Here is a 26196-nt window from a genome sequence, read left to right as displayed (position 1 = left end):
AAAAGTTTGAACTGGAATGAAAACATATGCTGATATAATTATTTCCTGGTAAAAAACAGAGGTGTACTAGAAAGGCTTTTGAGCTTGGTGGCTCTGACATGGTCAATGACTCACATCTGCTAGTGCAAAATAGACCTTTTTCTTGTTATTTGTCACCAAATGCCTCCCTATGGATAATGATCCAGAATTGATTTGGCCTCTACTAAAATGCCACAGGGCGCTGAGTACTGAGTAGGGGAAGATAGCTTTGGATGAGGACGTCTAACAGGGCTCCAGTTTTCATGAAAATGGACATGAAGACACTTATGATTGCATTGTGGACAGAGACAGACACACAGACACACACACATACAGTACACGCACACGCACACACACACACACACACACACACACACACATTATGTCTAGTGTTCCCTGATTGGCCGGTAATGCCTCTGTTCACTGCCGTTTTCCTCTCTCTATTTTTTCTCTCTTCCTCCCATGAATTGAGATTCACACACACACTCACAGACACACACACACACAGACACACACTCACAGACACAGACACACACTCACAGACACACACACACTCACAGACACACACACTCACAGACACACACACACACACACACACACACATGTATGTGTGTATACAGGTGTGTACCCGATTTTCTTGCCCAGTCTTTCTTTCTTTCTTTCTTTCTTTCTTTTTCTCTCTCTCTCTCTCTCAGACCCTGCTGGCATCATTGTTCTTCATCTTTCTGTATCTATTCTCATCTCTTTCTCTCTGTCTGTATCTCCGCAAACATTTATCCACCTGCAGATCATGTCGGCTGAATTTGCATGTGTCACCCCACACTGCCACAAACAAACAAACAAACAAACAAATAAACAGACAGTGGACAAAAGTGGAGGGGAACAAGACAGAAGGATGCTTTCAGAGCCAGACAGTGAGGCCAAAGGCCAGATACAACTCCCTCTCCCAAGGACAGGGGTCAGTGCCAACCCCACCCTCACCGCACTGGCATCAGACAGAGACAGGCACTCGACACGGCGGGTGGCACATGGCTGTTGCCAAAGCCCACGGCTAGCTCACCTCGGCGCTAACGGCAGCATAACCCCACTTATTACGGGGCACGTCGCTGGCTGCCCTCCCGGAACGAGACCTTAAGGTCGCGACGAAAATGACAGGGAGCGGCACTCCCGGTTTCCTCTAAAACGCTGTTAATTGCCCAACGGTTGGTTTTGAAACGAGAGAGAGAGAGTGACTTTTTTTTATTAAGTGTCTCGCCGCTGCAGAGAAGTGGACAGGCTGAGACGTTTCAGCACTAGGTGTCAGACGAGGTCACCAGTTAGGAGGATGTGTGTCACCCATGAGACGCTGATCAGGAGTAATTTAAGAACCGTCAGTGAATTTCAATCAGCTATCATGGCAAGCCTTAAATTAACATGTTACTGAATGCTCTGCTTTTACTTTCACTAACTCAGGTATGTGTTTGCATAGACATTTTGGTGCAAGGTCTGGTAGCATCATAACTGAGAGAAACAACTGATAGCCTTTACAGTTAGTGGTGTGAGTAATCTGCATCTATGTGCAGTGGCGTTACTGGTGGGCATTTGTGTTTCTGTGTGTCTTGTTCTCTTCACCACAGACAGCTCTCAGTGTGTGTGTGTGTGTGTGTGTGAGTGTGTGTGTGTGTGTGTGTGTATTTGAGTCTCTCTCTCTCTCTGTGTGTGCATGTGTTTCAATATGCGTGTATGAGTGTGTGCATATAGATTTATATCCGTGTGTTCCAGTGTTATGGACAGAATCCCTCGTTTGTCCTGTGGTGCGTATGTCGGTCCTGTGGTGCCCATGTCTGCCCCCTGCTAGTCCTACACATGATGGCCAGTTATGGGGAGGGCACCTGCTGCTATGATCTGCCCATTACTCAGCAACATGGCTCCTCTGTCTGCAGGATGCGACTACCAGCACCATGGGGTACAGCCAGAGCCTGAGAAGAGAGCCTGCAGACAGGGCCTCCATCTAAACAGTATAGAATCTCCTTCTCTCTCTCTCTCTCTCTAATCTCATCTCTCTCTCTCCCTCTTCTCATCTCACTCTCACTCTCCCTCTGCTGAATTATGCGGGATTCTCAGAGCAGTCAGATGATTATATAGCCTCAATTTATGAAGCTAATATAAGCCTTCTCTCTTCTGTCTGTGTCCTGCTTCCTCTCTCCCTCTCTCTCTCTCTGTCCTTCATTTTTTCTCTCTTTCCATCTTTCCCTCTTTATCTCCTCCCCCTCTCGCTGTCTTTCTTAATCTCAGTCTTTTCCAGAAAAAAAACCTTCACTTCAAGGACCCTATTAGCCAGGCATGGGTGGGTGGGTCATTGTGTCTACAGAGGCCATGGAGGACCAAACAGCACCATTCTCCATAGGGCAATCAGCTTTGTTTTACAAGGGTTAATGTGTGTGGAGACAGTCTGTAATGTGAGCTTGAATGATCCAGACACACACACAATACACACATGCATATGAGAACAGTCACAACTGCAGGGGTACACCTAGCGTGGTGAGACCATCCTGATTTCTCTATTTTTAATCCTCCATTTGTCCACTCGCAGATCCGTCTGGTATCTTGTGATAGAGAACATTTGGAGCCGTTCGCCAAACAAACTGGCCAATCAGCGTTGGTTTTGAGGCGGGTTTGAATCGACTGTTCAGTCTAAACAACATGGTGGCTTCCATGGATAAGATGAGCGTTGCTATTGCGCAAGTTTTATCCAAATTAGGGAGTATTCCTGGGTAAGCTGGGAAGCTAGGAGTCTCTGCCATGCAGCTGGGAGGAATGAACGACACAGACATCCTCCACGGACGATTCCAGTTGGTGTTTGGTAGCCCTGAATCTTGGTTACTTAACGAGAAATGGAGGAATATTCTTTTTTTCAGAAGTGTACCGTTAAAACTTGGTGGGGAGTGTCGTTGATGAGGTTCATGTCACATACAAATGGTAAGTTTAAAAACGTTAACATTAGCTATGTTTCCTAACTTAATTGTATGTTAAACAATGGCATTAGAAGAACACTTTGTTGATCTGATTGGTTGATTTGGCCCGTCTATCACCAACAGTGATAATCAGATGGTTTATCCAATCAGCTAACCAGTATTTTTGCCCCTTCCCAAAAGTTCTCCAATGGAACGTTCCCAGATTGCCGAGCAAATGCTGAGTCAGGTTAGGGTACACCTGCACACATATGTACATTTAAGACACAAACACTCACACTGTCTGCACAAACACACACACAAACAAACAAACACACACTCAATTGCAACAAGTTGAGAAGCTCTCAACTGCGCTCTCACTGTTCTCTAGAGAGATAACTCTCTCCCTGTCACCCACCCTGATCTACAGTTAAACAGACAAATGGATCTTCTTCATCCCTGCTGGGATAAGTGATGGCTGACCAATAGCTGACGTGTAGATCTGTCTGTGTGTGTGTGTGTGTGTGTGTGTGTGTGTGTGTGTATGTGTATGTATATGTGAGTGTGAGGTGGGGTTGAGGTCATTTATGTAATGTGAGGGATGTGTGTTGTGAGGTAGTAATTTTTGTATGTGTGTGTGTGTGTGTGAGAGTCTGTGTCTGAGTGTGTTTGTGTGTGAAGATTACACACAGTTCCGGGTGGATTTCTCTGCTACAGGGTTTCTATCTCCGTCATGCGTGAGCAGAGCTGTGAAGGGGAAACGTTAAATCCGTCACACACACACACACACACACACACACAAAAGACCCTCTACACACTGCAGCTGAAAGGCAGCTGTAAGGCATACACAATATGGCATACACACTACTATGGAAACACACACACACACACACACACACAGAAACACTCGCTCCCATGCACAGAAATATTCTGCAGTTACAGTTTTTTTTCCTAGCTGAAAGAAATTTCTTAGACAGATGTGTGTCCCAAATGCTGCATTACAATGTAATGAAGATTTACACCGAATAGCCACTAATAACTGCTGTCTCTGTTAGACACAAGAAGACTACTGTACTTGGGTGATATCGCTGGCTAGCAGTCAGTGATTTTTTGGAGGATGTTCCCATCACAACACATCACAATTCACTCACTGTGATAATGGAACAACAGCTCTGAATAGAAAGCCCATCAAGGCATGACCAACACACCACTGAACAAAATGTGACAACTTCATCATCGGCTAATCAGAGAGAGCTGGAGTGAAATTTTGGGGTCGGGTCTCTCTCTGTCTGTATATCTTTCTGTCGCTCTCTGTTTCTCTCCATCTCTCTATCTCTGTCATGTTAAAGCCCTATGTGACTGTGACACATGTCTCTACTGTGAGTCTCAGTAATCGCCTCTGTCCTCTCTTCTCTCCATTCCTCTCCTTCCTCCTTCTCTTTCCTCTTCTCTCCATTCCTCTCCTTCCTCCTCTTTCCTCTTCTCTCCATTTCTCTCCTTCCTCCTTCTCTCTCCTCTTCTCTCCATTCCTCTCCTTCCTCCTTCTCTCTCCTTTTCTCTTCACTCCTCTCCTTCCTCCTTCTCTCTCCTCCTCTCTTCTCTCCATTCCTCTCCTTCCTCTTTCCCTCTCCTCTCTTCACTCCACTCCCCTCTTCTCTCTCCTCCTATTCTCTCCACCCCTCTCCTTCCTCCTATTCTCTACTCTCCTATTCTCTCCACTCCTCTCTTCTCATTTTGTCTCTCTCTACTGCGACCCACAAGCGTCTTTGCCAACAATGTTATCAGCTCCGCGGCCTGACTCCACTCCACCACCCCTATTGTGCCAACCCTGACAAGGAGGAGGAGGAGGAGGGGAAGGGTGATTTGGGGAGGGGAGGGGGGGGGGGGGGTGCAGTCAGATTCTGGCTACACTTCCAGATAATGGTGGCAGCAATTAGCAGGGAGGTCTGAGAAATGTCACCCGCCGCCCATATCTGTGTTCTATGAGTCGCGCAGGAGAAAGACAGGGGAAGGGGGTGTGTGGAAAGATGCTGTGAGGGAGAGGCACACACACACACACACACACACACACACACACACACACACACACACACACACACACACACACACACACACACACACATTCAGGACTGCGTTCAAAGCACCCATCAATCCCAGCAACAGATCATCATATCCATACTGAGCTATGTGCTGGGCAGATAACAAAGTTTGGTAGAGGATGAGTCAATAAAAAGAAAAACAACAAAAAACAAACACAGATATAACAATAACCAACAATAATCTGTGTTCACGCCCTAGGAGTGTTTGGCGGTAGTGTCTCAGACTAGTGTGTGTAACTGTCTGCCACAAAAATCCTTCAATTTAACGACCAGACTCATAACTTTATTTTATATACACAAACAACTCAATTTTGCAAGCATTAATAGAAGATGGAGGTACAGTATGTGCATTCAAACCAAGCTGCTGCAGAGTTAAACAACAGCTTTGCCAAAAGTACAGAAGTGTAAGTACCCTACATACCTTCGGTCATTGCTTTGATGTTGACACCTAAAAAGAGAGAAGAGAAAAAGAATATTATTATTATTATTATTGCCGGAGTATAATAATAATATTTCTTTTCCTCTCACTGCCCTGTAAAAAAAGGAAGGAGTTGAATTTCTGTGGGCCGGTTTCCGGTCACCTCCAATTCACAAGAGACACTTAAAATGAACCAACGATTATATTAATCATGGACAATTTCAACATGAGTCACTGGAAAGTAAGTCTCTGATGGAGAGGTACCTTCTCAAAAAAAAACAAACAAAAAAAAAAACAATCCATGACGTTTCCTAGTAAAATATCACCACAACAACAATCCCATAACACACAACATTCTCAAAGGTGCATAAATGAAAACCATACAGATGAAGCCCAAACCAGAGAGATTAATCATAGCTTTGAGCTAAAAGCTGGCCTGTTCACAACAGAACTTCTCTCAGAGCCTGAGCCCTCATTCTGTCAGCCACTAACAAGCCCCCGACAACTGAACACAACCTGAGAGGCTCAGAGCAAGCTTTAGGTGGGGGGTGGGGGGGAGAAGAGAGGAGGGAGAGAGAGAGAGAGAGAGAGAGAGATATGTGGGCCAAGAGAGGGAAAGATTGAACATTCAGGGAGGAAATGGAAATAGAGGGGGACCAGAGAGGAAAGGAAGAGAAAGAGGGAGAGAGAGGGTGAGCAGAGAGAGGACATTGATGAATGGCCAGTGGTGGCCGCTGAGCTGCAGGTGTGTGGACACGGCAGCCACAGGGGGTGCGTCTCAAACCCAACTGTCAGTGCACTCGTAAGGAGTCTAAAGCAGTTGGGTCGATCCAAGGAGTCTTACGCAGAGGCCAGGACAAGTGACGAGCCTCCTGGCTTTACAAACACAAGCCTCCAGGGGACAGAAAGAGGGTCTACCTTGACACTTTCCATTTTCTCCATTTCCCATTATATATGAAATAATCTGACATTGTGTAAGGCTTTACATAGGCCCTATCGAATGTAAGCTCCACACCCACCTCATGCTGGGCGAGGTGAGATACAGAAGACCGGGGTTTGAACAGGCAGGAAGTAGGGGGTGTCAGAGAGCAAGCCCCAGGAGAGGACTCTAGTTCTATATCTCAACGCTCCACCTGTGTCTTCATGCGCTGGACACTTCACACACCACGTCACCGAGGCAGAGTTTAAGAAAGTGTTTGTTGTTGGACAAAGATAAGCCAGCAAGCCAGCCTGGCTGGAGAGGGGAGGGGGAAAGTAAATCGAGGGGCTGGAGGTGGTAGGGAGGATATCTGTAAGGAAAGATTGGGACAGTTTGCGTCTGGAGGAGTAGACAGTTTGTGGCTGTTCCAGCCGTTTCTCGCTCATCCACAACTACACTGCGGTGTTAAGTCTCCTCCACCTGCAATCCGCTTCCCCTCTCCCTCCATCTCTCTCTCTCTTTCTCTATCCGTCACTCTCCACATCTTCTGAGTGCAGTCGGCCTTGCCCAACCTGCTGGAGATGGAGCCTAGTGAACCTCAAACTGAGATAAACAACCTGCACATACCTCCCCACCACCACTCCAAAACCACTCCACACCTCAGACTGATTCAACTCTGACTGAACTTGAACTTGAACTGGATTCAATTAAAAGTTTGCAGGTAAACACAAAAACATTTTAATTTGGTGTACTTGCAGACTATATAAAACATGGACAAGGTTACCTACAAATACCTCTTACTTGAAAAATATTTTTTATAAAGGTTTTGAATATACTTGGTGACATTGGCTAATTGTCTGACTTTGCACTTTGCCCATTATTTCAATTTGGGCCCCAATTACTCACCAAGAAAATCAACATAAAATACTTCTGACCATGCTGTGTGAGAATTCCAACTCAAGATTCCCAGAGAGACCATCGAGGCAGGTCAATGGTGCCTGCCTGTCTCTCCAACGCAGATGCTCTTTATTCAAGGGCGTTTCGAGCCCGTCACCCTCTTTCTCTCTCTCTCTCTCTCCCTCTCCATTTCAGGCAGACCTGTAAAATCTTCATGACAGCTCCAATTTATGATGTGGACCCGCGGGGATCTTCAGAGGGCACAGAGACGCAGTAGCAATTTAGCACGCTAATCATTGCCCGTCATCACCGCGACCTGCCCCTTCTCCTCACAACATCCCCCCCACCCCAACCCTCACACACACCTCCCGTCCTCCTGACCAGCATCACTCTCCCTTAGGTACTGTCCATCTCCTCCTGGTAACCCCACCCCCATCACCAGAATTAACCCATCCCTTCCCTCCTCTCAATTAATCCACCTCACTCCAGGAGCCACACCTTCCAGAAGTGATCTAAATCTCTTGCGGGGCCTGTTCACCCACCCCCACCCACAGCTCTGCAGAGAGAACTGCATTGAGTTATGTCCCCCATCACTCCTGAGTACAGCAGTCATCTTCAGAGGTGCGTTCAAATTTGCAAACATAAGCGAACATTTGCAAACAGTTTTCCGTTAGCCTTGAGTTTTGAGAACAAACGCAAACAGTCCGAAGAGGTAGTTCTCCGCGAACATACAGTGGAACTGGACATGAGTTTGACGAAGGCAACAATGCAATTACCGTTACAATGGAATGTCAACGCCAAATTGTTCTAATTTAACTGTTCAAAGAAAACATGTTCACCATGAACGTTCACCACTGTTGGCCAAATTTGAATGCACTTCAGGTGATCTCCTCTGGTGTCAGCTACGGCTTCCCTCAACTAATTTCCTCAATCACTGTTGGACACCGTCTCTGCTCCTCTTGGGCATAAACGTCTCTCTGTTTGGCCCTGGTAGCTGCTTCTTCTGCTTGCCTTGGGCATTGTGTCTCCTACTGTGCCCAGTCCTGTGCCCTGGTCTTACGCTGGCACAGACAGGGAATAGGGAGCTCAAGCGTGAATGTGAAGTGTAACTAAGATGAACTAGCTGATTTTAAACAGTCTAAACTAACCCACTGGCTTTGTGAGTTCAAGGTAGTAGAGTTGATTGATATAAGGCATGGATCACATTGACCAGCGGGTTAAGTGGCAGATTTCCTATTGTTTGCTATGATTCGGCAGCTGAACAGTTGGAGCGGCAGCATTACGCTAGCGACGGGGCAGCCGTGGCCTACTGGTTAGGGCTTCGGACTTGTAACCAGGGGTAGGAACGGCTGAAGTGCCCTTGAGCAAGGCACCTAACCCCTCACTGCTCCCCGAGCGCCGCTGTAGCAGGCAGCTCACTGCGTCGAGATTAGTGTGTGCTTCACCTCACTGTGTGTTCACTGTGTGCTGAGTGTGTTTCACTAATTCACGGATTGGGATAAATGCAGAGACCAAATTTCCCTCACGGGATCAAAAGAGTATATATACTATATACTTATACAACATGAATGTTGAACATGGTTGGCAAGCATAGACCGTTCATGTAACTTAGGAACAACATAGAACTTCTTCTGAATTATTATGGTCTGAGTGTTACGTTACACTTTACTGTTGTTTCGTTATTTCCAATGTGATCCTTGCCTAAGAGGAAGAGAATGGTAGGCCTACATTCACATTTAGCAGACACTTTTATCCAAAGTGACTTACATATGTCAATGTACATATAGCAACTCGGGGTTAAGTGCCTTGCTCAAGGGCACAACGGTGGAAGCCGGGTACTGAACCTACAACTTTTCAGCCCAGCTACCACTGCCCCGTGGTGAATGGTGTCCTTCTTAAGATGGGGTTTTTAACACCGTGATTTGTCATGGATATAACAATGGCGATAGCCATCCAGGGAAGTACTGTATAGTCCTATCAGGTCTAATCCAAATAGTTGGCTGGTGCCTCTGGGTACCCCCAAGTTCACCATAAGGCTAAAATGGTCCACATCACAAAGATTTAGATATTATTGTTGTTTTTAGTAAACTTTTTCATATACAAATAATAATAATAATAATAAAAAAAACAGTGGATACATTTTTCATCAAAGTGATGATTCAAGAATTGTTTGTGTGTAGAATTATACTCTGTGACTGAATAGATTTCTGCTGTATCCCCGCTCCTGATCTGGCCAGGCCAGGCCGCTGGCAGACCTCCATCGGATCAGGACTGTGTCCGTCCGGCCGTCCGGTTGGCTCAGCTGGCCAAAAATTAGCAGCTATCTGGGAATCAAATCCCCCCAGCTGCTAATCTTCACACAAGGCCTGTTTTTATCTAAAACACACCGTCTGCAAAGAGCAGGAGGGGGGGGGAGAGAGAGAGAGAGAGAGAGAGCTGATCTTCTCCACAGCTTCTCTCCCCTCCCCCTTCTTGTTCCTCTCTCTCTCTCTCTCTCCATCCCACCCCCTCTCCTGGGCATCCTGCCTGCTCTGCTCTCCTTTCCTTGTTGGGCCAGACTGGCACAAACCCATTCGGATTACATCCATTTTAGCTCCATCTCTCCTGAAGGTGACGGCCATGCCCCCCCCCCCCCCCCCATCCCCCAACATCCACCGCAGCCCCCACCCCACCACCACTCCCACTCCTGACAAATGAACCTGGAACCCCTGTGTCCAGCAGGGCTCAGTGCTGCCTGTGGGGGAAGATAATCCAGGTATCTCACCAGCTCTGTAACACAGGCTCGACCATACCATTAAGCAAGACAGACACCTGCTTCCAAAAGCATAGGCAATACCAGTAATCTGTTATGGTGTAGCTGGGATGGAAGAGCAAGGTGTTAACAAGGCTAATATCCTGTGTTCCCTTTGGAGCTTGAGTACTGATACCGAAAGTAAACCAGCAACTGCAAATATCACTATTTCAGATAACAACAACACCACATTTGCATTTTATATAACGATTCTCAAGGCACCCAAAGCACTTTACAGTGAAAGAGGAACCTCTCTACCCACCCCCAATGTTGTAGCACCCACCTGGGTGATGCACGGCAGCCATTATGCACCAGCACACACCAGCTTGAGGTGGAGAGTGAGGGAAGATGAGAAGATGTCTGTTGAGTGTTCCAGGATTCACACTGCATGTGTTTTGCAGATAAACCCACCACACACAAGCATTGTAAGCTACATAAACAATGCACAGTCATTTTTACCACAGGCCAATCCAATTGCTACTATTGTTAATTGGCTTCCTGCTCCATGGATCTTGGATGAAAGATAGTTAAGGGCCAAAAAACAGAGAGAGAAAGATCTGTGTGTGCTTCCTCCTAGAAAGGAATTGTTCCTCCGTGCTTCTGTGTTAAACAATCTGGTGCATCGGGAGAGGACTAATTATATATAAAGAAGTAGTTCACCGGAGCAACACAGATGTTAAATCCTTAGTTTTTATTTTTTAAGGTGCCAACATGCAAAGGACTAATTACTAAAGGACTAACTACTGAGTCCTTTGCATAGTTGGCACCTTAAAAAAGTGCTTCCTCCTCTCTGACTCCAAGATTAAAAGTGGAGAGATGCGGGTTAGTGAAGAGAAATAGAAGATGTTGACATGTGCCAGAGTTTGAATTACACTACGACAATCGGGGGGGTCGACTGTGCGTATTAAAAGGCAGTTTTTTCTTTTCAACTCAAATGTCAATAGTGGAATACACTTGTGTGTATTAAATGTAGCAAACACAATGAGTCTGGTAACTAAGGCTGCATAAACACACACTCAGGTAAGAGTAGCCTACAGTAAGCATTTTTACTGACAAAATTCATGAAATACATGTGCATACGATATTAGCAGGGGTCTGGGGACCCCTGGGAACATTTTGAAATTCTGGCTGCTAAACATATAATTTTAACGCAGTTTGGGAGGGACAGAAATGCAATTGACATTACATAAGAATATATTAAATAGTGAAATGTTGTTTGTGTTGTTTTCATCTCTTTTGGGGGGGGGGGGGGGTCCAGGTCCTAATTAGGGGGTCAGACCCCCCCCCCCCAAAACCCCCCATAATTCGAACTGTGGACATGTCCACTGGTAGAGGTCAGTAGACGGAGGGAGATGGTGGTGCGCATGTGTACAACAGACCAGCTGAGAGTTTAGCGAGGGTGGGGGGGGGGATGGGCAGCCATCTGACCAATTCCACTGGTACCTGAATCGGATTTATGTTATCAGGCCCTGAGATCAGAGAGAAGGTTCTGGAACAGAAAGGTGCAAGGACTGTGGCTTTCACCCTCTCTCTGTCTCACACACACACACACACACACACACACACACACACACACACAGGTAGTTGGATGCCTTTGGGATTCGCTTCCATGCCTGTAGATTAAACCCACACTCCGTTTCACACCACATCAGCCAACGTCAAGGAGATGGAGGCAGAGACTTTTTTTATCTCTCTGCGGCTGGTCACCACGGAAACGGTTATGTGATGCTGTTCATCATCATCTGTGCCAAATTTCTCCCAAATTCAATACTTTCAAGTGGTTAGACAGTGGAGGAACAGTCCGGGTGTGTGTCCATTTGTTTATATCACGAACAGGAGGACAGTGAGAGAGCAGAATACTGATAAGTATTGACAGTTGTGTCTGATCACTGAGCCTTACATGTGGAGAGCCAACAGAACACCAGAGAGAACCGTCCACCGAGACCAACATCTCTGTCCTCACATGGCTGCCTCCTCGACAGTTCTGTGCAGGTGCACACCGATCGTTCAAGGGTGCTCTGATCGACTTACTTAATTAATTTCCCCAAAGTGCAGTGGCATTGTTTACTTTTTGCGAGGGGATTAAAGCTACTAAAGAATAATAATTTCCACACAAGTCTATTGGCAGAGGAGATTTAATGAAGGCTAATGCTAATGTACAGTTTTCAACGCCCACAGGATCTCTAAGCCAGTGCTAATTCTGGGGGTGTTTTTTCAATTGCTGTCTTTTGGTTGTTGTTTTTAACACTAAATGGATTTGTATGGAGAGTGATTTGTCTTTTTACAAATGTCACTGGTCTTAAGGTGTCTAAAATCTTCAGGTGTCTTAAGACCTTTTTCTCAGGACGTTTATTAACAGGCTTACAAAAAATAACTTTTATCTGTATTCTTATATCACAACTTATACAGTATATTCATAAGGACCTTTATATGTCTGTTTTTAAGGTGGTCTTAACCAGTCTTCCAGCAATGAGTCTATAAAAATTTTAGACTTAGTTATTGTGGGCAGAGACTTCTATTCAGGTGCTTTTGTGTTTTGCTACTCTTCCCACAAGTTTGTTAGCACTGCCTGTAATACTTTGTGATTCGAAGAGCCTATACAATCTGTTTATTAATTGAATATCTCTCAATTTGGAGGGCAGCAGTTTAATAATAAAAAAAGAACATCAGTTACATATCCTGTCACTTTCCTCTAGTAGATCCCTCCCTGTTGTAACATGTTAACTCAGACCAGTCAACACTCTTTGTGGTCAGAGTGAGCTAAGGATCCCACCCTTTTGACCACTCCAGGCTTTGTGTGGTCAGACTGTGTTAGGGGAGATAAGGATCCCACCCTTTTGACCACTCCATTCTTTGTGTGGTCAGACTGTGTTAGGGGAGATAAGGATCCCACCCTTTTGACCACTTCAGACTCGGGCACGGAGTGAAGGAGGACTAATAGCAGGTATTAGAATTTCTGCATGGACTTCTCCAGGAATTGGAGCTGCTATCTGGTCCCCTAATGCATGGCGTACACCCCATGCCCACCCCCACTCACTAGGCTCGGTGCATACACGTGTCAGGAGGTCAATTTGACAGCTAATATACCCGACTATACTTGACTACACTGTGTGTGTGTGTGTGTGTGTGTGTGTGTGTGTGTGTGTGTGTGTGAGTGTCTCACGACTCATGACTCATGACTCTCATGACTTTGTGCGTGTGTGAGACAAAGACAGTGAGAGAGAGACAGTGAGAGAGAGAGAGAGTCCAATAGCATGTGTAAACTGGACGAGGGCAGTGTTACTAGGCAGGCAGAGTGGGGAGTGGGAAGTGTTGCCAAGCAGTACTCTGATCTTCACACAGTAAGGCATTTCTCAAACACCGTGGGCAGTAGTTGTGGACCCAGTCTCTGAGACAGACTGACAGACTGGTGTGAACATACATTACACTCCTCTCCTGCTCCTGATTAATCCTGGTGATTCTCTCGTTCACTTTCTTTAACTCTCTCTCTCTCTCTCTCTCACACACACTCACATACACATTGAATGAAAGAGAGACATCAGCCCCGTTTACATGGTCATTTTTTTTTTTTCAAATAGATTGAAATATAAATCCGAACCAATCTGTTTACATGAACACTAAATAAACCGATTGGCGTTTAATCTGCGCTTACAAGGAACAAGCATTTAATCATTTAGAAGCTCCTATTGCGCCATGGAAACTCATTTGTTTATGTCACTCTGCACTATTACCAGATAGGGAACACCTGCACAGAGTACTGTACCTGTTTACATGTGTGGATTTGTCGGTTCGATCGGATTATCAGAACGGAGTACACCACCTCTCTTGATCCGATTGGAAATTTTGTCAGATCGGGCTGAATCCAATCGATTGGGGTGTTTACATGAGACATTTTCATTCCGATTGAGCCATTACTCAGTTTGTAATCATAATAAACGTGTCCATGTGAACGGGCTACTGACTGCCTGTCTGTCCAGACGCTTTTTGTTTTTCACTTTCTTTATTGTCCAAGTATAGGGGCAGTGGTCTGCAGTTGCCTGACTGCTCATGTTATCATTATCAAGTGTGATACAAGTTGGTCTACATTTTTAATCTATGTATTACCTACATTTTGTCTAAAGTGGTTAAAAAACTGACAGTCATGCTATAAATGGGACTCTACAGAAACACAACAACTGTTGCTGTTAATTTCCTGCCAGACGGCGCCTGCCTGGGAAAAGCCTTTGTCTGTCTCAGTTTAACTCCAATAAGGCCTCTGTCATTGTGAATTAGAGGGAACCACTGCATGCTTCCCCTCATTACTACACCAACACTTCAGCTCGGCCTGTGCTTACTGGAAATGGGACCATTTTAAAATAACCAATACAGACGACAGACAGTACAAAAGACACTGTAGAAATATGTTTGGTTTCATACACTATATGGGTCTAAACTGTGATGTATTTTGGTAAATCTCTCAAACTTGTTAAGTAGTAAAGTAAATGTAAAGTAGTTTTCTGCCATGACTTTTCTCTCTCTCTCTCTCTCTCTCTCTCTCTCTCTCTCTCTCTCTCTCTCTCTCTCTCTCTCACACACACACACACTCACACACACACACACACACACACACACACAAATACAAATAACCACAGACCCAAAGCAGCACATAAATCAATTTAGCAAATGTCAGCACTAGATTACAGAGACAGGTTACCAATATGCCACAACATGCATTGATGAGGACACACATTTCCAGCAAAGCTGCTTTAACTCTTTATGGCAAAGAGTGGACAACAGACTTGACCCTAAAGCAACTATCTGACATCCCTGACTGCTGTTATCCACCAAGGCACACATCTCGCATGTCTATAATTCTGCCTATCTGTCTATAAGACACACACCTACATACAGCCATATCAGTGATCAAAGTCGCTTCATTCGGTCCCCTATATCTTCATCCGACAGATTGTAAAACACACAGATGTGCGCGCACACACACACACACACACACACACTCTGTGGCCGGTACCTTTGCGTTCAGAGCGCTTCTTGCGCCTCCTCTTGAACCTCCTGCGGATGAGGCAGTAGTAGGCTCCCAGGTTGGGGCCTCCCTCCAGAGACAGAGCCATGCTGAGGGGACGGCTTCCCCTCTCAGCCCCAATCTACCCCTCTCTGACCCACTTCCCTCTGGCCCTCTCAAATGCCCTGGAGTCTCCCTCCCTCTTTCTCTCTGTCTCTCTTCCTTCCTTTCGTTCGTTCTTTCCCTCTTTCTCTCTCTGTAGTAACTTCCCAGTCCTTTTCACTTTTGTCCTATTTCACTTTTTTGACTCTTTTTCCCTCTTTAATCCTATCATTAATTATCGCTCCATCTCTCTTCTCCTCTCCCTCTTAAATGTGAGCATTCTCTCTCTCTCTCTCTTTCTCTCCCGATGTCTTGGTCCCTGCTGTCCTCTTCCTCTATCTCAGTGGACAGTACTCACACTCTGTCTCTCTCGCTGCCTAACTCCCTCGGTCGCTCTCTAACCATCTCTCTCATGCTCTCACACACAGACTGGCAGCCTTCCACCTCTGACCACAACTTTGAGGAGGCTGGGAGAAGGGGAGGGAGGGAGGGAGAGAGAGAGGTGGAGAAGAATGGAGGAGAGGAGGGGAGGGGAGGGCGAGAGCTAGAGGAGAGGTGGAGAGGATGAGGGGGAGGGAGGAGATGTCAGCCACTCACAAGCCAGGGTGCTAAACGGCTGTCAGAGGACAAGTGTGTGCAGATTGAACATGGGAGGAGGCAGTCCTCCCTCTCTCTCTTCCTTTCTCTCTCCCTCTCTCTGTCTCTCTCTCGCTCTGCCCCCCTCTCTCTGTGATTCTGTCCCTTCCTCTCTCCCTCTCTGTGATTCTGTCCCTTCCTCTCTCTCTCTTTCTCCCTCTCTGTCCCCATGTCTCTCTCTCCCTTCATCTCGTTCTCAGCGCCTCTCTCCCTCCGACCCTCCCTCCGTTCTCTGTGTCTCTCCATCCATTCCTTCCCTTCTTGACTCTCTCTCTCATTCCCTCTCTCTGTCTCTTTCCCAGTGCCTCTCTCACTCACTGTCTTTCTCCCTATGTCTCTCAGCCCCCCTCTCTCTCTCTCACTCTGTCTCTAGAGCCATTTCAACATCAACACATTTGCACACCACGCCTGTAGCAGGCCCAATGCTGGCCCCGAATTCAAAACCCTGTTGATCATAGTCTCATTTTCATTTCTCTCCACTCATCACGTCGCTCACTCACCAACTCACATTTGCTCTCTTTCCATTCAGCTTTCCAAAGTTACGTGAGAATGACGATCTAGTCCAGGATATCTGCCTGTCTACCATACTGGCAGTGTGTGTGTGTGTGTGTGTGTGTGTGTGTGTGTGTGTGTGTGTGTGTGTTTCTGTTTAGACAAATACATACAAGAGTGTCTGAGATTGTGTGTGTGAGTGTGAGTCCATCTGAGTGTGACAAAAAGAGAGAGAAAGCAAACAGAATTGAGTGAGGATGTGTGTGAGAGAGAGGGGGAGCAGAAAGACGGGAAGAAAGAGAGAGAAGAAAAGAAAGAGATAAAGTGTATATCTTTTCATGATGGACAGCTCTGGTGCTGCTCTGGTTGTGTTAGCAGAGCTTTGGTGACCGACTGGGGCTGTGAGCCCTGAGCTATGAGCCCCTCTCCTCGTGTCTCTCTCTGTCCTGACCTCTCCCCTCCTCTCTTCTCTCCTTTCCTCGTGTCTCTATCTCTCTGTCCTGACCTCTTCTCTTCTCTCCTCCCCTCTCCTCTACCTGACCTCCCTCCTCCCCTCTCTCTTCTCAGTTCTCCTGTCCTCTCCCAGGTCCTCTCCTCTTCCATTCTCTCATTATCTCTGCTCTCCTCGTCTCCCCTCCTTCTCTCTCCTCTTCTCCTCCCTCCTGTCCTCTCCTCTCCTCTTGTCCTGCTCTTTCCTCTCCTCTCTGCTCAAATCCCACAGCTCATTATGCCATCGACACGCACCGGTGAGCAGCCAGCTTAACACCACTCTCCAGTTCCACTCCGCCAGCACGGCAGATTGTCATTAAACAATAGCCAAGTGTCTGCGCTACAAGCACCACAGAGACACAGACAGACAGACAGAGAGGGAGAGGGAGAGAAGGAGAGGGAGAGATGAGACATGAACAGCAAGTGGAGGATGAGACATGAACAGGAAGTGGAGGATGAGACATAAACAGGAAGTGGAGGGGACCCAGGAGGATGGAGGGGAAGAGGGTGAACACTAAGACAGAGTCACAGAGAGAGGGAGAGAAACACAGAGAGAGAGAGTAATGAACAGAGAGAGAGAGAGACAGAGAAACACAGACAGAGAGAGAGAGAAAGAAAGAGATACAGAGGGAAATGGAGTATGTGACATAGGTGTTGACTTGTTTAAAAACAGCGTTATTAATAAAAGGCCGTTATTTAAAACTCCCCTTGACTTTTATTTTACTTGCAAGAGAGAGGCAGATGTGGAAACTTTGTGGTTGATGGTACCTGTTGGTGACCGAGGATGGTGTTGGCGACTGAGAACTGGATGTGCAATCAGTATCATCTCCCTATGCACATCCACACACTCATGAGATGCCACAGCAGTAACTGGCCCCAGGTAAACATTAAGAAACCCACTTTCACAGACTGCACAAATATGAAAAGAAGCTATTCTAAGCTAGAAACTCTATAGAGTGTCTTTCACCGACTACCTAAATATTAACAGAATATGTTTAAAAAGCTTCTGACAACACAACTTATATATATCAGCATTTTGTTTTCAAAAGTACATCCAATAAAGTTGTAAATTAATCAATACAATCAATACAAAACAATATGTACCTTGTACTGCATGTATGTGTGTGTGTGTGTGTGTGTGTGTGTGTGTGTGTGTGTGTGTGTGTGTGTGTGTGTGTGTGTCTGCATGTCCGTGTGTGCCCAAACATGTAACAATAATGTCTATCTAGCACCCTCCAGTGGTGGGTTGCTGTTCATACATGGGACCCCCAATACCCATCTTGCTGGTTTGTCTATCAGTGCATCTCCATGCCCACCAGAATGTTTTGTCATACTGTACATTATCCTACTGTAATAAAACAGGAAAATGCATTGCTTTCATTCACATGCTGGTTACATGTGATTACTGATAAACTCCATTCACATGAGGATTTGTGTGCAAGTGGGTTTATCCTAGCTTGACGAGCCAGACCCACATTAAAATGTAGGGTCTGGGCACTCACCGTTCACAGTACTCAGTCCGAGGGGCGGGATAATCGGTTGTCTTTCAAATTCCCTCTGCACGCAATAGGACAGCGCTATGAGTCCCATGCGTTTTCCCACCAGCGGAGCTAGTTGGCTAGTTCAAACGTTTGCCAACTTAAAAAAAGCTTAACTCGTGTCACACTGTTCGCCAAGAGCAACATCCATCTTCTTTGTTTTCAAGTAGCAGGGAATTCAAGCCAAACCGTTGCAACTCTGCCATCAATCATTATGTTAAGCCCGCCTAACAACTCTATACACGATTTGATTGGCCTGATAGAAGATTCATTTTTTGTGCTTACAAGCCAACGGAGAGTTGCTAGACTAGCCCTGGCAGCAAATTTAATTTGCTGCCGCTAGGGTGCGTCTAGATTTCTAGGCTAGGTTTATCCTGATTTCTGAAGACATGAATCAATAGAAGAGAAATTGATACTGTGATACTGTAGCACCCCCTAGTGGATGAACAAAACCATCGCTATCATCTATGATAAACAGTTCTCACTGGTTAAGTGTGGGTGTGAGGGTGGGTGTGTGTACGTGTGTGATAAGAGAAAAACACAATCATACACACATCAACAGAGAGAGAGAGAAAGAGAGAGAGATAGGAGGAGAATGAGAGAGAGAAAGACAGAGAAAGAGGAGGGACAACAAATCAATTTAGGCTACTAATTGACAAAAATAGATATCCCCTCATTAAACCAGTTCTTCATTCAGAGTCACCACAAATCGCTACATGGTGGTATTAACCAGACTGACAGTGAAAGGGCAGTCTGGCTCTACCAAACCCGCATTCACCACCTTCATGGTCTGCAACTGTTCCACTGGAGTGATATTGGGCAAGGAGCGAACCTAAGAAGTGTCAGTGATGATGACTACTAAAAGTGGGTGGATCAGCTGAAACCTCATGTAATGGACACATATGTAAGTGCAGTGCAAAGGTAAAAGAGTACATCAAACGTATACCCATTAGGAAGAAAAGTATCTATCTATCTTTCATTCATTCATTCATTCATTCATCCATCTATCTATCCACCCATCCAATGATTGATTCATTCATCATTCCTGAGTCCATTAATTTACTTCATATAAAATGTATATAACGCACCTGTATAGGGTACTTGCTTGTTCACAGATGATTCCTATTAAACACACGACGAGATGTGAAACTCCCTGCAATAGTTGTTAGGGATTTCACACGATGATAAGACCTCTCAATGCTGCACACAAGCAAGGGAGGGATGGAATTCAGCCACCTGCAAAAAAAACAGAGATTATTAGAAATGAAATGCTATATAAAAATAAATGCTAAAGACTAAAGAGCCTAACAAGCCTTAAAGAAGCCCTATGCAACAATTTTAGCAAAAATGACCTTAATTATGCAGGTTGAGAGTCATTCTGATGGTTCTACAACACTTTTTGGGTCGTTTGGTGGGTGCTTGGTCTCCCCCTAGTGCTTCTCCGCGGAAAAAACGAATATGCAACTTTCTGGTCCCGGACCAAAGAAATCCGGATGTGACTCGACGGAAGGCCTCGAAAATGTAGTCAGATTGTAGTTTCTAAGAAGACTGCAAAACGGACTCCGACTTGGCTTTGTTGCTGTTGAAATTGTAAGTAGCCTACCCTTGAGTGAACTTAGTTTTTGTAATGTGGTTTGATAGTCTCTTGAACAATGTGTTTGCTCGACCGTTTTATTGTGAGCCCTGTATGTGTTTAGCTTGGTTTCTTGATGGCTAGCTCGCTAACTAGTGGGGGTTTAGCGTAGCAGTCACTTGCTACCGAAGCTGCGTGAAAAATGCGAGCCCAAATCAGGTGAAAACCCAGAAAAAGCGAAGGAATAACCAGACTTGCATAGGGCTTCTTTAACAAGTTGACACATATGCTCCCAAACAGCCTCTATGAGATGTTCTGTGAATAATATGTTTATGGTTTCAATCATCACTGTTATGCGGATGATACTCAACTTCATCTGTCTTTCCCACCAGATGACATTTTCCCACCATGACAACATTATTTCTGTTCCGATTTCTGCATGCATTAATGACATTTAAGTTTAAATAAAAGATTGTCACCTTCAGCTCAATTTCTCCAAAACTGAGATCGTGTTATTCCCAACTAATCTAGATATTCCCAGTTTATCCCCAGCAGACCAACATCCAGCCGGGTGTTTTTTTATTGACTACAGCTAAAACGCCACACAACGTTGGTGCTATAATTGATGACCGACTTAATTTCTCTGAGCATGTAGCTTCAAAGTCATGTCAAGACTAGTGTACCAGCTAGTGAGACCAAAACAGATGATTCAAAATGCAGCAGCGTCTTTAATCAGCCAAAGAAAACATATAACTACTCTATTAGTTACTCTTCATTGGCTTCAAGCAAGCAGCAATTAAATTCAGATCCCTCACTCTGACTCTGGCATAGGATGCTTCCTGAATCTGCCCCTTCGTATCTATATACTGTATGATACAGCTTTATATTCCTCTTCTGTACTTGCTATTGCGTTCCTCTGATGAGCTTTTGCTTGAGTTGGCCTTCCATCAACACTAACAATCACAATCAATCACAGTCAAGACCCTTTCAAGTTTAAGAATCTTTATTGTCATTGCACATCAGGTATACAATGAAATTGCAGTACTTCTTCGGCCAGTGCATAATAAATATTTATATAAAAAAAGTAAAAACAGGAATAAATAAATAAATAAATAAATAAATAAATAAATAAACAAACAAACGAATTAATGAATTAATTAATTAAATAGCAAAGTAATTAAAGGAGAGAAGTAAGCAATATATACATAATTTGCACATCATAGCGCACACACACACTTTATGAATTCAGGGACCTGATGGGGGAAAGAAACTGTTTTTGAGTCTGTTAGTCCTGCTCTTGAGGCACCTATGCCTCCAGAGGTCAGGGTTGAGTGGGAGGGGGTTGAACAGGTGCCGTCTTGGGTGTGAGAGGTCGGCAGTGATTGCCCTAGCTCTCCTGAGACACTGCATGCTAGCGATGACTTCTAGCGAGGGTAAGGGACTAGTGATACATTGTGATGTCTTTATGACCTCTGCAGGTTCTTTCTATCCGCCGCATTACAGTTGGCATACCAAGCTGTAATGCAGTACGTCAGGACGCTCTCGATGGTGCTGCGGTAAAAGGCCACTAACAGTTTCTCCTCCAGATGGTTCCTGGTTCATTGGTGATTCCTCAGTGGTGGAATGATCGACCTATTATTCTACATTCTTGACAGTTTTGGGATTTTAAAGAAGCACATAAAGACTCATCTGTTAACATTCCATCTAATTAGTGAGTTTTCTTCATAGTTGTTTGGTTTGTATAGGTTTATGGTTGCTATTTTGAAGACTCGCTATTCTCAGTCATCATTTTTATTATTAGTAGTAATTTATTATTGTCATTATTGTTATGTTTAATGTAGGCTATTTACTTAAAACTATTATTAGAACTTTAATGATCATTTCATGTTTTTTGTCTGCTTTTATGTCGCTTTGGACAAAAGTGTCTGCCAGGAAACATAAACATAAACAACTCCCCAAACATTGACACAGATGATTGCAAGTACTTCTTCTGGTCCAGGTGATGGAAGTAACTGGAGACCGACACCTTTTGATTGCAATGTTAAAATACTACCACATGATGGCATCCTTGCCAACCTGAAAACACTTAGAGCCACGAACAGACCTATGATGTTTCCAATACACCACTGAATATCTGGGCAAAATTAGAAAGGCAAAATGAAATAATATGTAATGAAAAACTTTAAGAGCCACTTAAGCACCAATATTTCAATGAATTACTTTTATATGTTAACAAATGGAAATATGGGTGCTAAATTTGCTCATTAACATGTATTTATTTCACTACAAAGCAAAGGAAGAGAGGAGACAAGACCAAGGATATTAAAACAACCCACTGATCTCGCTCACCCTCACTCTCACTCTCTCACACTCACTCTCTCTCTTTGTGGCCAAAGTTAGTCTACAGGGCAAATGAATCAACACAGATACACATAAATCTTCAAATATGTTTAACAGCACCTGCGCATAAAACAGGCCCTGAGGGAGATGGAATGAAGATTACAATTGCAGGATCTCGCTCCTTGTGTGTGTGTGTGTGTGTGTGTGTGTGTAATAATGATTTTCCTTGTACAGTTATTATGGCTACATCAGTATCAGCTGGTACACTGTGATGCAGTGCTGATAACGTGCTAATGTTCCACAGGAAGATGATGAATGATACAGCATAAATGAGCAACATCTACACTCATGCAGAATTGCAAATGATGAGAGTGAGAGAGAGAGGGGAATGAGAGAGAGAGAGAGAGAGAGAGAGAAAAGATGAAGTCCTAGGAACAGCTAAGATACTGTGCAGAGCCCTAAAGCTCCCAGGACCCAAGCCTTGAGGAAGAACAATCGGGCAGGATCGATGGGGGAGTGGGGAGTGGGGATGTGTGAGTGTGTATGTGTATATATATATGTATATATATATATATACACACAGTATACATAGATCCCGACATGCTTGTACAACCACACCCCCCCTTAAATATATTTATTATTTATTTTTCTTTACTTTAATGGTCTTGTTATGTGTTACAGGGAGGCTACACCAGGCGCGTGACTGAAGCGTTCATTTTGCTTCTTCGTTTGAGGAACTATTTCTGACAAAAACTATTTTTGTGCTCCACGAGTGCGTCAGTTGTGGCCTGGCGTAGCCCAGGTGTTAGTGCATGTGATCATCAACATTGGCTTTGGCAACACTGCTCTCATACAGTCATGCTAATGAAGCGAATTTGAATTTGAATTTAAATTTGAATATACACAGAGAGAGAGAGAGAGAGAGAGAGAGAGAGAGAGAGAGAGAGAGAGAGAGTGTGTGTGTGTGTGTGTGTGTATGCGTGTGAGTGAGCGAGAGTGAGTGAGTGAGCGAGCGAGTGAGCGAGAGAGAGAGAGTGTGAGTGAGCGAGTGAGCGAGAGAGAGAGAGACAGAGAGAGAGAGAGAGAGAGAGAGGGATAAGGCTTTCTGATTACATCTCTGGGGTTGGACCGGGACTATAGCCCAGATGGCTGTTTCTGGAAACAGAGGAGTGAGGCTATGTCTGAGGACAAGCCTCGGGCTGGCCCCACTCTCTACTGTGAAAATGAAAACGGAGGAACAGAGAGAAGAGAGTGAGAGGTAGACACACAGAGTGTGGGAGAAAAAAAGAAGACAAAGGGATAGCAAGAGAGTGGGAGAACGAGATAGAGCGTGTGTGTGTGTGTGTGTGTGTGTGTGTGTGGATGGGAGAACAAGAGATTTGAAACTGGTACTGAAAACCAAAAGCTTGGCATGGGTTGTTTTCGTAAAGGCTCAAACAGCTGTAAGTGTGTGAGAAAAAAAAGGGGAGAGAGAAAGAGACAGAGACTTTATAAAGGGATATTCCTTTAAATACCATTAACTGCTACGTGTTAATTATAACAGGTTATAATTTGTCATTTATAATGATAAATTCTTTGGCAATAAAAAAAAGTATTGATTGAATTGAATAGAATCTATGAACTGAATTAAATAGAATCAAATTAATTGAGAGAGAAGGAGAGTGAGAGAGAGCGAGAGAGCGCGTGCGAGAGAGAGAGAGAGAGAGAGAGAAAGAGAGAGAGAGCTCCCTGGGGGCAGCCGAAGGGCTGACCTGCCGACCTGGCTCTGGGTGCTCGTGCCAAGACACCCAGCAGCACAAACAGCCCACTATAAGAGGCCTGGGAACGGGCACATGTGCGGCCAGGGCAGGTTGGCTGGCCGGTGTCGGGTACAGAGAGAGCATTGTTGAGGGCTAGACACACACACACACACACACACACCATAGCCATATATAGACACACACCATACACAGACACAGAAACAGAGACAGACAGACAGACACACACACACACACACACACCATACACCCCCTGCCTACACACATCCACATCTAAACACACATCTAAACACACACACACACACTACAACAGTACACAGAAACACACTAGTACCAAGCACGCACACACGCACACACGCACACACAAACACACACGTGCACACACACGTGCACACGCACGCACACGCACATTCTCTTCCATCCTCTTCTTTTCTCCAACTAGCTGATAGGGGTATAATGGCCCCTTCTCTGTGGGCTTTCATTCGCATACAGACTTGCTCTATGTAACACTAAACAGGGCAGATGTGTAACTACTAGACCTGCCAATTAAAGAGCCAATCACATTGCTGGAAAGTCCAAAACTGACTTTTTGCTTCACCTGAATGTTCTGCTTACTTCCACCGTTACCATAGCAATACCAACACACAGTCACCAAAGAATAGAGTATTTTTTAGCCATAGATTAGGCTAAAGGATTTTTATTTGTCACATACATTGAGATAGATGTATCACACACACACACACAATCTCAGGGAATTATAAATCGCCTGTGACCTCTGCAGTGCCCTTCTGAAACAATGACCCTCCGTCCTCCATCACCCTGCAGTATGGATTATACAGGAGAATATGGCCAGGCCAGCATCTGTGGAGAGACAGCTGCTGTAGAGATGCTCCAGAGAACAGCAGAATACTGTAACACACAGTTAAGATACTATTGTAAAACGGGTAGTGAAATGGCATTAGTTGCTCAAATTCAACTGTATGCAGTTAGGGAAAACACTGTTCACACCATTTACGTCAGATTTAAACACAGGTTCACAGGAAATTTACTTTAAATGTATGTTTGACTGCTTCACCATCCTATGTGGAGAAATGGATAACTTATCTTCCTATTCACTTAGATAAGGGGCTGTGAAATAGCTGCCTGTAGCTGAGGGGTCACTAAGATGGCGAGACTTGCATATAAGAACTCCCTCCCCATACACACATACACAAACACACACACACACACACACACACACACAGACACACAGACACACACACACAAGGTATGGCTATTTGGTGGTGGTCGACAGATGGACATGATTGAGTGATGTAGTGTCCCTTGTTGGAGAAGCATTTTTGACTTTTGATCACTTGCTAAAGGAGCTGGCCAATCCTGCACACAATGAGAGCGCAGATAGGGATCTGAAGAGATGCATTCCTGTGGGGAAACACACTGAGACCAGGTGTAGAGACTATATACACACACACACACACACACACACACACACACACACACACACACACACACACACACAGACAGACACACACACACACATACACATAATATGAATGCACAAGCACACACACACACACAAACACACTCTCTACATGTATATCTGTACACAACATGAACTACGCAGACACAGACAGACAGGCAAACACATTACACACACTCCCCCCCCCCCCCCCCCACACACACACACACAATGTAAATAGTTAATATAGATACAGATATTATTAAAATACAAATGACAAACAAAATGTTCTGCTTTTCGGTCTGTGAGCTCCACTCACAGGAGTGTTTGGGGGTAGTGGTAGGCGGTCATCTCATTCTAAATGTGCATTGTTTACAGTTGGCACTGGAGAGGTGTTGTTTGTGCACTGGGCAAAGTGTGCCGTGGACTTTGAGGATGAGAGGGTTTAGCAGTTTCTCTCGTGCCTATGGGAGGGATTCAGTGATCTTCAACGATCAACTCTGGGTCCAGCAAACGCACATATTTGAATTTCCCCTTGGGGATCGTAAGTAAGTAAGTAAGTATCTATCTATCTATCTATCTATCTATCTATCTATCTATCTATCTATCTATATTTAACACTTGCACCTCCCCTCCCACACAAATTTGCGCCGTGATCCTTGCTCCACGCAAGCCGCTGACCGGAGCTCTCTGCACTGCTCCCCTCTCTGCACTGCTGTGACACTACTTTGCACGCTAC

General features: G+C 44.9%; 1 protein-coding gene across 1 annotated transcript in view; it reads right to left on the bottom strand.

The window, feature by feature from the left end:
• LOC121698574 (double-stranded RNA-specific editase 1-like) overlaps positions 1–26196 on the bottom strand; it is a 77263-nt gene that overhangs the window by 24999 nt on the left and 26068 nt on the right. The window contains exons 3-4 of the mRNA XM_042080783.1: positions 19417–19564; positions 5469–5495 (exon numbers count right to left, since the gene is read on the bottom strand). Coding sequence (XP_041936717.1) covers positions 5469–5478 — 10 coding nt within the window. The 5' untranslated portion in view covers positions 5479–5495; positions 19417–19564. The remainder of the gene's footprint in view (positions 1–5468; positions 5496–19416; positions 19565–26196) is intronic.

The sequence above is a fragment of the Alosa sapidissima genome, chromosome 23 (genome assembly GCF_018492685.1).
Source record: "Alosa sapidissima isolate fAloSap1 chromosome 23, fAloSap1.pri, whole genome shotgun sequence".
Taxonomy (NCBI): Eukaryota; Metazoa; Chordata; class Actinopteri; order Clupeiformes; family Clupeidae; genus Alosa; species Alosa sapidissima.
Note: the sequence above shows the minus strand (reverse complement) of the source record. Positions and strands in the feature narration are given on the sequence as shown.